Source organism: Trachurus japonicus, chromosome 24 (genome assembly GCF_045865225.1).
Source record: "Trachurus japonicus isolate A0001 chromosome 24, Traja_1.0".
NCBI classification, from domain to species: domain Eukaryota; kingdom Metazoa; phylum Chordata; class Actinopteri; order Carangiformes; family Carangidae; genus Trachurus; species Trachurus japonicus.
Genome location: NC_140930.1, coordinates 16955536 through 16971746, shown reverse-complemented (window position 1 = coordinate 16971746; position 16211 = coordinate 16955536). Strand labels below are relative to the sequence as shown.

The 16211-nt window shown below is 42.7% G+C and overlaps 2 protein-coding genes across 2 annotated transcripts in view; one reads left to right on the top strand and one right to left on the bottom strand.

Moving 5' to 3' along the window:
• LOC146961769 (protein EFR3 homolog B) overlaps window positions 1-955 on the bottom strand; it is a 30455-nt gene extending 29500 nt beyond the window's left edge. The window contains exons 1-2 of the mRNA XM_085771202.1: window positions 622-955; window positions 54-192 (exon numbers count right to left, since the gene is read on the bottom strand). Of these exons, the coding sequence (XP_085627328.1) occupies window positions 54-60 (7 nt within the window). The 5' untranslated portion in view covers window positions 61-192; window positions 622-955. The remainder of the gene's footprint in view (window positions 1-53; window positions 193-621) is intronic.
• A 3799-nt stretch (window positions 956-4754) lies between these two features.
• LOC146961768 (adenylate cyclase type 8) lies at window positions 4755-15448 on the top strand. Its single transcript, XM_085771198.1, has 21 exons — window positions 4755-5057; window positions 6190-6401; window positions 7292-8044; window positions 8684-8833; window positions 9026-9156; window positions 9385-9496; window positions 9595-9722; window positions 9852-10010; window positions 10104-10338; window positions 10475-10645; window positions 10785-10885; window positions 11747-11948; window positions 12396-12488; window positions 12599-12759; window positions 12856-12937; window positions 13129-13287; window positions 13465-13611; window positions 13826-13918; window positions 14027-14141; window positions 14314-14516; window positions 15092-15448. Exons 2-21 carry the CDS (start codon window positions 6246-6248, stop codon window positions 15305-15307), a joined length of 3567 nt encoding a protein of 1188 aa, XP_085627324.1. The 5' UTR covers window positions 4755-5057; window positions 6190-6245; the 3' UTR covers window positions 15308-15448.
• Window positions 15449-16211: the final 763 nt, after the last annotated feature.

The window sequence follows — 16211 nt, the reverse complement described above, 5'->3', positions numbered from 1 at the left end:
TTATGTCTACAGGCAGTGTTTTAGCAGGTGTAAAACAGTTGGGTGTTACTCACCTGTCATATTGAATGCTTGTCACCAGGCGGCGTTGCTCTTCCACGCTCACAGTGACAGGGAGGTGGGCGGCGCTTTGGCCCAGAACGGAGTCTCCAATGGCGCTTCGAAAATCAGGAAAACCGCTGGATTGTCTTTGGCCTGTGGAAGTTAGTATGCCCAAGTTAGCCGACGCGATAACAAACACTGTTATTACTATGCAACACGTTTGAAACCTTTTACGATGTGGTTAACACCCACGATATCGTTTGTCTGGGTGGTGGCAAGCAATTTTTTAAATAATAATTCATAATCTTATCACACAGATGCTAAATTAATTTGACGTTAGCAACGCTAGCCGTCACAGGTTTTCATTGAACTTTTTCCTCTCAGGACAAGTGTTTTCTCTGATTTTGATTAGGTTCAAACTCAAACTCATGTCTGACAAATTTTAACCCGACTAAATGATGTTATCAAAGTGTATCCATCGTGATGTAAAGCTAGCTTTTGTCTAGGCTACTGGTAGCTTAATTTAGCTCTCTCAGCTCATCTGAACAACGTTAATCACTAGTGTCGACACCCTTTACTTACCATGAAGTGAACAAAAATAAAATCCTCAAAATGTCTGGCATACGGACAGTTGACGTCGACCACCTTCACTAAAAAAAAAGTTCAGTTCAGTGATGACAGGACTTCATACACACGGTTACCGCTCCTCCACCTCCCAGCTGTTACTGGCTACTAGCTGTTAGTGTATGACAACAGCTCAATGGGCTGTTGCTGTTAGTCATGTTTGAACACATACAGAAACACACACGCACGCACGTACGCACACATACACACACAGTACCGGTTTCTGTCTTCACGCTTTGTTTACTTGATAAATATTAAACATATCAGACCAACGTAATTTATAGGTGAGATGCATGCATTTTAATCATATTTTCAGTGCTATAAGCCTACATACCAGGGCTGTTGCATAGGGGAGAAAGGTAATGACAATTATAGGGCCCACAAAAAACCCACTTTTTGTGACTAAATTATTCTGCATATAACCCAGCATCAGCACAAAATATGTAACATTGTTGAATATTGTGAGGCACTGTCAAGAACATAGAGTAACAGAAAAATAAATCAAAAATTATAATACATAGTCTAAGAAAAAAGTGACAATAAAAAGTCAGGGGGCAGGGGGGTCACTTCATTGTTCTACAGGGGGTCCAGGATTACTAGCAATGGCCCTGACTGTAATTCAAGTAGGAGTTCACACTTCTACATTTGTGTGTTTAGCCACCAGCTTCCTTTTAATCATGATGTTTCCAAAGCATTGGTAATAGTTATACATGTTAAATGGGGCCACTTGACCCCACTTGAAGACAGGCTGTCCCATCAATCAGCAGATGCCAAATCTAATTTATTTAATTTCCTCTCCAGTCAAAAATCCCAGTCTGTAAGGGTAACAGGGATAACCACGCAGACCTCTAACAGCGTCTCTGGTTTGTTCATTAAATTAAGAGTGAATGATACTTTGAACAAAACTCAAATTAACTATGATCATCAAAAAACAAACTGCACTCTGAATACTTTATATTTCTGTAGATGAGATAGACAACTCCTGTTTCGGCAACAGGTCTTTCTTTCTACCAGCTGGTGACAGCAATGAGTCAGAAGGAATCAAAATAAGTCTGTAAATTCAAGAGATAATTATCTTTCCTCAGAACTATTTGTTTAACATAATCTAAACCCTAAAGTATTTTGCGAGACAGTAAATCATGACTGGCAGACGGGTGCTGCATATCTTAGTGTAATTTGTTGCAATGAATTTATCAGTGGTTGGATGGTGTTGTTTCTCTAATGTGTTACTTTATGATGGGTAGCAGTGTTGTTGACATCTGTTGCACACCAATTTGCCCCTAAGGGACAACAAAGACCTTCTAAAGTAAAATAATCTAATCTAGTCAATGATATTTAACCTTACACGGGGGCCCTGAAGTCTAAACTTGGAGCTTCTCAGTGGACCAGCGTGCCCCCTAAGGCATTTACTTCCCAGGGTCTTTTAAATCCACTAAGCCCTGAGACCCATGCGTCTTGGTATTTTTGTCCTCTCGTGCCACGTGCTGCCAGCCAGTCTTTACCTGTTTATCTGACACCGTGTGACCCTTTTGAATATAGCAACACCTGCAGTAAGAGAGTTATATCGAGACAAAGCTCAAATCCAATGTTTGGGATGCAAGATTACCTCAGGATTGCACGTTTTTACTGTATAATGTAAAAGTAGAAATTCATCTACAGAATTTTGAAAATTAAGTGAACATCACAAAAGCTGTCAAGTATTACAGGGTCATTTCATGGATGAATTACTAATCGGAGGAACTGGGCACAGCTCTACAGAGTCTGGGTGCCCCTAAGCCAGGGCTTTTATGTGATATGATTGGTCTTAATATTTCTTGTCAGGCTAAACCGATTTGTGACACTGTATTGAAGATGTCATAATATTAAAGCCAGTTGGCCTCTTCAAAAGCAGCATTTATTCCTGTTGGGGGTAGAGGGACCTTTTGGCCTTGTGCTACTACCCATGCCATATGGGCCCTCTGTCTGTGGAGATGGGGGCTGTTTAGTAGGACGAGTCCAACACCTCATAATCACGATTCCCATTATTAGTTAAAAAATAAAATTGTAATATATTTCCATTGGTGCAAATCAGTACGGTGTGATTATGAACTTGTTTTAGCACAGTCTCTACTTGGTCTTTACCTAAACTGACCTGTGCATGTCCTCAGTAACAAGCGCTTTGTGCTACTGCCAACAAAAGCCAGCATGTGCACACACTGTCCAACAGTAGTCTTATGCCACTCACACACTACACAGTGCATTTGTGATGCGTACACAAACAGACACAAATGGATCTCTGTGTCTGGCATAAGGGAAAAGTTTGGCGCGCACATAGGCCGTAGCTGATTTGGCTCAAGTACACATAAGAATCAGCTGATTAGTGGACAGCCAAAGCAGTTTGCCTTAATACTAATTAGCTTTTGCGGTTTTGCACTGAGTGGACTAAACCATCCTAACCCCTCCCGCAGGTAGACACCCATGCACAAGCACCACAAATAGTATCACTCAATAAAATTGCAGATTAATGTTCACAATTCAATTCTCTTCCTGACCTACACTCATTTACTCACTCTTCCCCATTGTTTCTACTAACAGTGATAACTGAATATTCAAAGGTGCTTTTTTGCACGCTTACCCAGTGCAGTGAGCTATGCTCATGTGGTAGTTATAGTAGAACTAATTGTCTTAGACCTGTCGGCTATTTTTAGCTGTCCAGTCATCAGAAAGAAAGGTCTGAGCTATGCAGTCATGGTGGGACAGATGGGAACCCATTAGATCAGTCTTACAGGCTTTGTGCATTGCCAGTACACAATTAGAAAAGCAAGTCTCAAAAACTTTAACCAGCTTACAATAGGGACCACAGACCTGCTTAGGCTGTCACACCAGTAAGAGATCATCATCATCATCATCATCATCATCATCATCATCATCATCATCATCATCAAATCCTGTTGTCTGCTTCACTACACCTGTTGTTCTTGCTGTTGTTTCCCTCTGAGTCACTGAATCCTTCTGGTACCCTGCGTTGGCGATGCATGTGATCATGTTGTGAAGAATAATTTACGAAAAAAAACATTCATGTGCACCATCAACTGAGTGTGGCAGTAACACATTTGTGTCATATATTATATCATAAGCTAATATATTAAAATCCAGCATTCCAATCAACAATTCCTGTTTCCTTCCCTCGATTCCCTCTAGCATGCTACAGCTAATATATTAAAATCCAACATTATTCAACAAAGCTGTTAAATCATCAGTGCCGCTTGTGCGCTGGTTATAGAATAGGCTTTGCTTTGTGCAACGTTAACCTGTCATTGCCAATGCAACTGTACACAGAGAATTACATCACTTGTATCACTGCTTTAAAATTATTTTAATGTAAATGGGTCTTTCAGGCTTTCTTCACATAAAATGTATGGCCTTCACAATTTTTCTTTTTTTACAGAAAAAAAAGTCTTTCTGAGTGCAAATATTGAGTGTTTTCTTAATCTGCTACCCAATGAAGCCAATAGTGTTGTTTTTTTTAACCCCAAAGCTCACACAGTAGGCTATCTTGCAATTGTTGTAATCTTTTAACACAACAAACCATGAAAAAAAAAATCTGGGGTCAGAGAGATGCATAATAGCCTGTTACACCATTTAGGCAACAAGTGAATTTAAATTAAGGCAATTTTATCTGAGTCTGTTTGTGGTTGAATCACCTCAGGGTGCTGTTACCAGGTGGGGGAGGATTCAGTGCCCATGTTCTCACAGGCAGCCTAGATTTTGTTGGCCTTTTAGGTAACGCTTATAGGTGTACACAGCCTGAGAGAAACTCGTCATCCTTGTTTCCTTAACTGCACAGACAAACACTCACATAACCAGGGGCATGAACACAATGTGGATGACTGGGATTAGAGTGAAAGAAAAGAAAACAATAATGTTCACTGGATGAAAGAATATAGACTGATTGTGTTGCTGTTTGTGACAACTGCTTTTTAAAAGGTTTGGTTGACTTGGCCTGAGAGCGATAGCACTGCATTTAGCCCGGTGCCAGTGACCTCAGCTTTGCAGTTCAGTGAGAGTGGCTGCTGACTAACTAATCCTCTTTGCATTCCTCACTCCTGCAGGTCTGCTCTGTGGCAGTTGTTGACTTCATTTCAAAACAGTCCAGGTGGTGGCCTACAACCCTGCCAGAGCGACTCCACACACCTTAGCTGGACCTTCTCCTTCATCTTTGGATTCTACATCACAGCGGGGACTAATTTTTTTGTCTAATTCTCACATTGATGGATTACACCTCATTTTTCAGATTCATGTACACTTCACACCTAATGGACTCACCAATAATGGAGTATGATGAACTGGCTGAATACATCCTATGGCAAAGTCTGGACATGAGGAGTGGGTACACGATATGTAAAACAGTACAGGTCAGTTTTGTTTCTTGTTTCTTTTTCTTTTTTTAACCCAGAATAGGTATAGATAGTATATATATACAGCGTGTATGTATAACCATACTTACTACTTTTGTTATGACTAGTGTTACATCTGAATAACAAGTGACAGCAGAGATATTCTAATTCTCCCTTAACTTCCTGTCTGATTGAAAAGTCACAACAGATATTTCCTTAATAATCCATTCATTTTTAATTGAAACACATCTCTTATAATATGAAGTCTTCTCTGATATTCAATCTGTACAGTGTGGATACATGATCTTGGTGAGAATCAGACAGCCGACAGGGGACTGTGAGTGGGTGGGACAGCAGCATCTAGAGCGAGAAAGACCTGGAGGAGTTTAACTCTGAGCATTAACCAGCTCAGGACTAAATCTGGCCACCAGATAATTCGTTGGAAAGCTTCCTTTCTTCTCACACACAGTGCCAACACGTGAAGCCAAGCAGGCCTTCTGCACACAAATAACCACTTTTATGACTTCAAACATAAAAGATGTAGTTTCTGAAACATTTAACCAAATTTATTTGGTCCAATTTGTAGAATATATCCAGTATAAACTCTGTTGTTGTTTTTTTTAATATAGCATAAAAACAGACACTTTTTATACGTAGCAGAACTTATTCTTTATATTATTGTTTATAGAGACCCAACAATCACTACAACAAATAAGCACAAGGTGAAGGTGGAAAGGAACTGAGCAAAACCAAGCCGCCATCTGCCGTGACTGACTGGGTTGAGAGAGACAGACAGAGACAGAGACATAGGCAGAGAGAGCAGTATGAAAAGAGAGGACTGAGGCTAAGTCTTCGTGGTATAATAGAAGTATCAGTCAGCAGGGAGGTTGAGTTAGATGAAGGGGACATGATAGGAAGAGGTTCTGCTGCCAGCAGGTGTCTTTGTAACTTAAAGGAACGTGCAGACAGGAGCTCTGTCCTCTGAGAGCAATGAGCATGGGATGTAATAAGAGGTTTCAAGAGATCAGGATGGGATGCTCTCTGTTTCCTGTGATCTGTCAGTCATGCAGAACATCTTTGCGATGGGATTTTAAATCCACTACATTGTTCTCTATTTTCCCCTCCTATAATATCACTGTAGGCACTGCAGGCAGCCGCCTCCTCCTAATCTGGGATGAGCAGCTGAGGTCAGATGGAGTGATCGCCATGGTGACCTTCGCTGAGACAACTCAGGTGTCTCCAATGGAGCTGCGGGAGCCAGTTTGCCTGACTGCGACCCTGTCCCCTGGGCTGCGTCGGAAAAAGATGCTGTGGCAGAATGCTGTGAAACACATCATGATCCAGCAGGAGCTCAGCGCCCAGGTGACTGGTTATCCCACAGACATCAGTAGATCCGTTGCAACCGGCTGGAACTGCTTTTTGTGCTGTTTTGTTTTCTATTGCTTCGTACATATTTCCCAAAAGGATTATGAGGACTTTCTGTACTGAAACAGACGTGGTATCCTCTGTATCTCTGACTCACTTTACACAAAGAGGAAAATGAAACCAAAAATTCAACTGTTACTCTTGACTGACATGTCTGCATTGCCAGCATGTTCATGAACTATAATGATAGAGCAGTCTTGACTATGGATACAGTAATGAAATGTTGTGATTCAATGTAACGTGAATGTAAAGGGCCACTACATCCAAATAACTAAAAACACATTTTGTCACACAGGTAACATAGGGTTTTCACACAGTTGCAAATAAATCTATTGGCATTATATATCACAAAACCTCACAAAGTAAAACTTAAACCATCCACATGGGTAAAACTTAAAAATGATCTTTGTAATTTTGGAGAACCAACTTTTTAAAACGTCTTAGATCACTGTTTAAAAGCACAGTTGATGTTGAAGTTAACTGTATGCCACAATGATAAAAAGACTTTAGAGTCAAAAAGACTTTACAAAATTACAGTAGTTGGTCCAGTGGCGCGCACAAACTTTTTGAATGGCAGGGGCGAAAAGAAAAAGACGGGCACATACAGCGCGTCCTCACTGAAGAGGGCACTTTAGCACGCATTTTGGGCTCAGGAGAGCACTTTATCACATGTTTTTCAACAATTGGGCCGTGAGCCCCCCCCCACACCCGTGCACACCATTGATTTGGACTACTCATCATGAAGCCACCCTTCTGTTCAGTTTTTTAAAAAAAAATATGATGTTGATGTGACAATAAACACATGTTTTTCTGTTGCTTTGTGACAGGTTGGTGTGGAACCAGCTCGCAAAATGTTTGTGACGGACACCTACATGCAAGAGATCAACAAACAAATTCGCAACAAGGGCTCACGCGGGGTCACGAAACGTCGCTCCTCCACCTTCAGAGTCCACCCCATCCAGGCTCGTGGGTCCACCACCAGTACACACAGCAGTATTGGAGGGTCCTTCAGTGACTATGGCTACGGCAGCGACGCCGACTTCTTTGTGCACTGGGGTCGAACTATCCACGGGGTCTACATACCCACCCTGAATCACACCTTCAAGTCTCGTGACCTGGAGAAACTCTACCAACAACACTCATCTCACCAAAGACGCAACTCTCTAGCTTTCACAAATGTCATTGACGCTGTGGCCAAGCTGCACGTGTTGGTCCTGTACCTCGCCCTGGCCCCTGAAGCAGTCACTGACACCGTGCGTGGCTGCCTCACCGGCCTTTTCATGCTGTTGGCTATAGCCATGTGCCTCGTGGTGTTAACCTGCAAGGACTACATGTCCCCAAGGTGGCTCCACTATGCTGGCCTAGCTAGCTGGCTGTCACAGACCACACAGGTGCTGGGTGGGCTGGTATATGGACTAGAAAAAGACCCCACGTGGTACGTTTTGTTCACATTGTTCGCCACATACACGCTGCTGCCGTTACCTCTGCTGTGGGCCATATGCGCCGGCTCCCTTACCTCAGTGCTGCACTTTCTGGTGGAGATATTGCGCAACTACAATGACGTGGTGCTTTTGAAAAAGGTCAGGAAATCAGCTGACTAACTCAACTTGGACTGACTTAAACTTAAACAATATAGTCCCCCCTAGAGTGCTATTACATAGTGATATTTACAGTATAGTGTCTTATTATCTATTAATGCAAAGCTACGCAATAACATCTTCATCCCAAATTAAGTTTCCGCGAAGAAGAGTCATACACTCCTCTTCCAGATAAACTAATATGCCTGTTATAAGATTGTGCACAATGCTGAATTTAAATCCACTTTTTTTTTGCCTATTTCTGCTCCTCTGTTCCTTCTTCCTCTACTCCTCTCATTTTTCAAACACTCCTAGGAAAATAACTGGCTTATACAGCTCAAGACATGGTTCATCAGTTAATTCAATTGGATTTTGGATTTATTTCAAACCTATTATTGGCCGTTGAGCCAACTGAGACACTGTATGTGAAGTTCCCCAGTAAAAATACAGTTAACTTCAAATTCTTCACCTCTTATGCTCAGATATTGTCCACAGAGCTGCTATACATGAAACATTTACCCTTGATATCCCCTACGTTGAGTGAAAGCAGAACCTTACCCTCCATTTTCTCACCTTATGGTTGTAACCCACATGTTTCCAGTTACATAAAGTCAATGAATGTATATTCTCTCTTGCATGCAGGTGTTTGCCAAAGGGCTGCTGTACCTGGGTATGAACACAGCTGGCTTGTTCATCCACTACCTGACAGACCATGTCCAGAGGCAGGTGTTCCTGGAGACGCGGCGCTGCATAGAGGGTCGCCTCAAACTAGAGCAGGAGAACCAGAGACAGGTAGTGTGACTCTGCCATTGTGCTATAGATTAGGCTTAGAGGATTATGTAGACATGGACATACTGTATGGTTGCCTGTTTTGTAGATGGAGGGATAAACACACTCCTAAAATTCTCTTGAGAACTTTGTGCAAATATGCGTTAACGCTGGTTAAACTACACACCGTCACTCTGGGCTTATGTTGGCACACAGGAGCGTCTGGTGCTGTCAATCCTGCCTCGCTTTGTTGCCTTGGAGATGATCGCCGACATGAGCTCTTTGGAGGATGAACTCAATCCTCAGGAGTTTCACAAGATCTATATCCACCAGTACAAAGATGTCAGGTACACACACAAACACAATGGTATTCATGAGGTTCAAATTTACATTTCTGAATTTTCAATTTGAAGGAAAATATATGTCTCATTGGTGGTGGAAAAGTCTTCATCTCTGATTTACAATCAGTTTGCATAATGTTGACAGTTTTACAGGAAAGTCAAGAACGATTTTGGAGGCGTCATGCATTAAAATTCTGTTTGTGACAGTTCTCTCTCTGTCTCTCCTCTCGGCAGCATCCTGTTTGCAGACATCAAGGGTTTCACTCTGTTGTCAATGAACCTGTCGGCACAGGATCTGGTTCGAACCCTCAACGAGCTCTTTGGACGCTTTGACCGACTGGCAGAGGTGAAAAATGTGGACATGATTTGTTTTGAGTTGTTTTTAAGATAATAGATATAAGGACTCGCATTCTCTAATCACTCTGGTATCTTCTCTGATGACAGGAACAGCACTGCCTGCGAATAAAGATACTGGGAGACTGTTACTACTGTGTATCAGGAGTCCCCGAGCCACAGCGTGGCCATGCCCGTTACTGTGTTGAGATGGGCCTGGCTATGATCAACACTATACGGTCAGTTTAAAGGCACTGGAGTCAAGCCTGACTCATTTCAACTAGAACTGTCAAGAATAATGATATGTCACAAAACAACAGTCATTTATACAGTATTTCCTTTGCATTCTGTCTTTGACTTCTCATCAGATGCGTACGGAAGCAGTTAAACTTTGACATAGACATGAGGATCGGGATCCACACAGGATCTGTCCTGTGTGGGGTGCTTGGGCTGCAGAAATGGCAGTTTGACGTCTGGTCCTGGGACGTGGGCATCGCCAACATGCTAGAGGCTGGAGGAATACCAGGGTTAGTATCATTCATTTTCTTGTGTTATGAACGGAGAGTATTTCTTTGCACAGCTCTGATAATTTATTCTGCTTCTCTTCTCCGTCCCTCCAGACGTATCCACATCTCAAGGGCCACTCTGGACTGTCTAGCGGGAACCTATAAGACAGAGGATGGTCATGGCCGTGACAGGAACGAGTTTCTAAGGAAACACAACATCGATACTTTCCTCATCTGCCCGGAGGAACAAACGAACCATGTTGACCATACTGAGCCCCCGAAAGTCCAGAAAACCAATCGAACGTGGAACCCAGTGATACCTTTCGGGAGTGCCATTGACATGAACAGTGTAGGTGCAGGCATAAAAATATCCTTTGGGGTCATGGTCTATGTGTATAGTGTCACATAGTAAAAAGGTTTTCAACCAAATTAATAAATCTGATTGATCAATCTCAGACCATTCATATGCTTTACTTGTGCTGTAGATCCTGGCCTCCTTTACAAACGGTTCACTTCCAAACATATGGCTGTCCACCTCCAAAGAGATCAACAAACGCATCAAACATGCCATAGAGGTTCGGAGCAGCGAGCGGATGCACAAGGAGCACATCACTCCCCTTACCCTGGTGTTCAAGGACACACACATCGAGGACAATGTACGCAACTGTATAGGCGGGTTAGAAAGGTGTTGGTAGGGGAAGAAAGTTGGGAAAGTCATGTGCTCTATCAACAAAAAAGAGGTGTTTATGTTCCTGCAGTGATGAGGATGTTTCTTTGCTTTTTTGGTTGGTTCAGTTCTCCCAGATGAGAGACGAAATGTTCAACTCCAACATGGTCTGCTCCTTCATCATGCTTCTCTTTCTCATGGCGGCCCAGGCCCTCGTCCCTGCACCCAGGTAGGAAAACACCAACCCCCTTTTCAGTCACAATCACACTGTGAGAGCTGAATTTATAGTTTATACAGGTTTATCAACTTTGTCTTTGGTGTGTAAGGCACTATATATAAGCCTCCACCAAATGAGTAAATTTTATCAAATGGTTCATGAGTGAGGCGGCACAGTGGTGCAGTGGTTTGCACTGTCACATCAAAGCAGTACGTTTCTGAGTTTGAACTGTGTGAACCTACGTGGTTTCTCTCCTGTGATAAACTGGTGATAGACTTGGTTGGTTTCAACCATCTCTTAAACCCTGTGTAGATAAATGGTATTGCCAATGGATGGATGGATGGATGGATAGATTGATGGATGGATGGATGGATGGATGGATGGATGGATGGATGGATGGATGGATGGATGGATGGAGGGTTCATAAATGCCCATTTGTTAAAATGTAAATTCTTATTTATGGTTTCACATATATTGGTGTTTCATTGACATTTTCCCTGAATACCAGCAAACGACAAAACCTCATAACCTTGACACCAGATGCTCTATCATCTTATCCTATTTTTGGTGGATATTAATTATTGCATGCAGCGTTATTATGATAAGATGTCCATCAATAACTGATTAAGAACTTGTAAATTACGATTCTGAAAAACAACATGTTGCCATATCAGCTTTCATTTGCCTGTTGTTCCATCATCTGTTAGTCAATGTGCTTAATTTTCTCTTCACTTTGGTGCCATCTGCAGGTATTTATAAGTATGACATGCATCACCATATTTCTCCTAAATCTGCAAATCCTCTTGATCTCTCCTTTACTCATGTCCTCATTCTTCCCTCCTGTCCTCCTCCTCCTTTGTTACTTCTCTGCAGATTGTTCCCGGCCGTCCTCCAGTTCTCAGTCTTCCTCCTCGCCTACATGCTGTTACTGCTGTTGGCTCTGGCCGAAGAGTTCAAGCAGACTCCGCCAGCACTACAACACCTCTGCTGCTGGATCCATGAAAACAACAGCGCCCGCAACATCCTCACCCTCACTGCCATCGTCATCAACTTCGGCTTGGCCTCTACTGACATGGTGAGAGACAACACCAGATTTACATACATGAAACTATTTAAACTCCTTCCTGGGTGTTTGCTCTGTGGTGGAAGAGATTTTTCACAAACTGCATGAACATTAGTAAATCCAGATGAAAGTACAGTCAATCACACTTAACTTATTTGCATGATCCCTTCTAAAATCCTTATAAAAATTGCATAACGGGAGAAAGTTTCACCTCCCCACTGCCACACTCAGTCCACTCCAGATGACAGGTGAACTTTTTACAAGAGCACCAGTCCAAATGTGTACTGACAGAGTGGAGAAGCCCAACGTGACGCAGGAGAGATGCTCTAGTTCATTAACACAAATACCAGCTCAAACCTATCATACGTCTAAATAAGAGAAACTCATCTCTTTCAGCCTTTTCTTAATTGTCAGAGGTTTGTGTGATTCATACTCTGTGTGCTGTGTGCCTGGGTGAAGGTTTGGTGCATTTTCACAAACACAGAAGAGGCTGACACAATGGAACAAACCAACACAGCCTCACTTCCTGTCACCGTCTGCACCTACCCTGAGGTGAGGACAGGAGTTGTTTATATTTCTACAACATATTTTGAACTTGAAAAGATTTTACAATACTACAAAAATAAAATCTTTACTTTGTGTTTATTTTTCTCTTTCTTCAGATCTTTGTCTTGAGCGGTGTTATCGCCATGGTGACCTGTGCCGTGTTCCTACGTCTGAACTCTCTGCTCAAGTTGGCGGTCTTGCTGCTGGCGGTGGCTGTGTACTCCTACCTCATCCACCTGGCCTTCCTCACACTCACACACCATGACATGCTGCACAGGTATACACTGCATGTGCTCCTTACTGTACTGCTGTTGTTTTGAACATTTTTTATTTTCTATAATTTACATCTCTATATTCCACCTCTGTTGTGCAGGTCTCACTACGTCAGGAGGAAAGGCATCTGCATCCTTCTCATGATGATGTTCATTGTTGCTGTTTTCTACAACGGCCGGCAGGTAGAGTGTCCTACAATTTTAATCGCGGTTTGGATATGAGGGTTTAGTCAGACAGTCACCATGGAAACTGATCTCTAATCCGTAATACCATGGCTGCAACACTACCAAACTCAGCGGAAGAGTATAGAGGAGCATGTCACATCGAGGCAGGTGATCTCTGATCCACGCTGTATCTGCACTTTGTTCTCCAGTGGGAGGCCCACGCCAGGCTGGACTTCCTGTGGCGTCTGCAGGCCCAACAGGAAGTGGAGGACATGAGAGAGTTGCGGGAACACAACGAGTGTTTGCTGTACAACATCCTCCCTGTGCACGTGGCCCGACATTTCCTGGACCGGAGCAAGAATGATGATGTACCTGAGACACATGACTTTACTTTACTTTACTCACTCACTTTTGGTTAATGGCAGCTAACCTCTGACCTTGCTAATTAAATATTTTACTGAATGAATTAGTCAAAATGTCAGCCGAATAAGATCAGATAAGATTTCCCCTATCTGCTATGTATGATTATGATTTTCTTCTTTCAGGAGCTTTACTCCCAGTCCTATGATGAAGTGGGTGTTATGTTTGCCTCAATTGCTGGGTTCAATGAGTACTTTGAGCAGAAAGAGATCAAACATGAAGGGGTGGACTGCCTCCGACTGCTTAATGAGATCATTGCTGGCTTTGATGAGGTGAGAGTAAGACTGAAAAAGAAAAGATTATTCATTTAATCACATATACATGTACGGACTATTTCCTGGTACTCAGAGCTTTTGAATCAGTATATGCCTTCCTCCTTGGGCGATAAAAATAATTGAGATCCAAACTCATTGCAGCTCCTATGTAGAGATTGGTGTGTGATTCTGTATCTTCATCACTAAATCTTTATCTCTTTCCTCGTACAAGCTGCTGGAGGAGTCGTACTTCCACTACGTGGAAAAGATCAAGACCATTGGGAGCTGCTACATGGCAGCCTCTGGCTTGGCTCCAGACAGAGAGGTGGGAGATTTTCTAGTGCAGAGTCTGAATTTTGTTTTGTTTGTTTTGGCTGCATGTTGACCCTCTGTCACCTCTCTCTCTGTGTAACTATCTATTTTTCTCTCCCAGGTGTCCATGGATGAGTGGAACCACCTGAGTGAGCTGGTTTTGTTTGCACTGGCAATGCAGGAGACCTTGAAAGAGATCAACAGGCAAACAGCCAAAAACTTTCAGCTGCGTGTGGGTAAGTGGCAAACTAGCTGACCCCACACACACACACACACACACACACATACACATACACATGTATAAACAAACTATTGCTGATCACGCACCATTCTCACACACCTACTAAGGTAGACCCAACACCTTCATTCATCTAAACTTAAGTATCGCCATTTGTCGGACTCAAACAGGTATCGCTCATGGGCCCGTGGTCGCAGGTGTGATCGGCGCCACAAAGCCGCAGTATGACATCTGGGGGTCCACAGTGAACTTGGCCAGCCGCATGGACAGCACAGGTGTCAGCGGACGCATCCAGGTACCCGAGGCCACGCGCAAGATCCTGGTAGAGTGGGGCTTCGTCCTGGAGCTACGGGGAGAAATCTTTGTCAAAGGGGTGAGTAGCAGAAAGACGGAGGCTGAGTACAGAGCTAAGGATGAGACTTTCATTTCCACCTGTCTGTTGTAAAGGATGAAACTGCCCAAAGGAAGAAAAATGATATAAATTAGATTATGAATTAGATTTTCTTATAGTTTAATGTTCATTTGTTGTGATAGACTCACTAGTGCATCGTTTTTGTTATTTTATAATCATAATATCATGTTTTAGCCTTTAATTTTTGTGTGTGTAATTTATTCTTTGCCCTCCAAATGCCTTAATTGTCAAAATGTATGTTGTGAGAAGTCACATCTGCAAATCAAACCTCCACCTGCTGTAACCTCAGCCTGATAGAAGGTCTGATGAGGTGAAAACACTGCTGAGGATCAGGAGTGGACGACTTAAAATAGGCCTAGACGCAAGTTAAGCACAAGAGTAGAAATAAATTGCACTTGGCGTTAGGGAACGGCTAAAAATAAGAAGGACACCTACAGGTGGAGAGAAACAAACAACAGACGGATCAAGTGAAAGCTAAGACATCGCCTGCTTTGTGTTTCTGTTCGGCGTGTGAGAATACACTGTTGTCATTCTAGGTGAGCGAGAGACAGGGGAAAGTCCGCACCTATTTCCTCAGCACCATGCGCAGCAAGACGGCCAACGCTGGGACAGATGGACGCGTGAGGGGGCGGACAGCGGGACGCATGACGCTGGCAGGAGTGGTGTTCGGTCTGGTCCAGGCCAGAAACAAGGAGAAGATAAGGGAAACCAACGGGGGGTTCAGCCTGGCTCCCTGCGCCCTGCAGTGCTGAGGGGATTGTCAGGATGAAAAGACTTATGGTCGATGAGGACACAGTTCAGCCATATTGTTTCTCCTGGTTTACACTCCTGTTATCCTTATTTCATACCTTGCATAACAGAATCAGCTGCACTCAGGTCATAAGATCCCAGTTTTTCCCCACGACTGTGTTCTCCTCGACGTTGCGGCCATCTTTAAAGATAAATGATAAAGGTCCTCCTGAGTTTTATGATTAATCCACACATGTGTATATGGGAACTCATTTGTGGTCTAATATCTGGGGTTCATCTTTGAATGCACAATAGTGGTGTTGTGACTGTACTACCAGCCTCTTTTACAGCAAGTCCAGTATCAGTGCTGAAAGGAGAGCACTGCTTTCTGTTTTTTTACTGCCATATCGTGAGCATTGATTTCAGTTTTTAAGTTCATTTTGTGCAAAGCAAAGGCCAATGTATGTTTTGTATTTTCTTCTCTTTTTTTTGCTGTGATGATACTCCAGCAAGTCCTCAGACCTCTACGCCAAAACACAGAATACCTCAAAAAAAAAAAACAGCTCAACCTCTCAACCAAAGGCCTATACGACTAATGTTTTACTGTCTTATCTTGCATCATTTTTACATTGTTGTTTCCAGTACAATTCATATTGTGAGCCGGTGCATTATTCCTACTACCACTGTTTTATAAATATCTGTTTCAGATATCTAGTAACACACTGCAATGCAGTTCAGTTTCTCCTCATAGCATCAGTTTTCATGCCACTCTCAATATCACTCTGGATTTTTGAGATTGTTTGTTTTGTTGTTTTGATCTGAACATTACAAATCTCACCATAACCAACTCTGCCTCATCACACCATGATTACTGTAATTTCACTTTATTGCAGTTATATTATCAGTGTAGAAACTTTAATGCCAAAA

Bases quoted from the DNA above. Each gene is read 5' to 3' on its own strand.
- LOC146961768 (XM_085771198.1), top strand. From the start codon at position 6,246: ATGGTGACCTTCGCTGAGACAACTCAGGTGTCTCCAATGGAGCTGCGG. The intron at 12,760-12,855 runs GTATACACTGCA...TCTGTTGTGCAG, and splicing joins CACCATGACATGCTGCACAG to GTCTCACTACGTCAGGAGGA. The intron at 14,142-14,313 runs GTAAGTGGCAAA...GGACTCAAACAG, and splicing joins AAACTTTCAGCTGCGTGTGG to GTATCGCTCATGGGCCCGTG.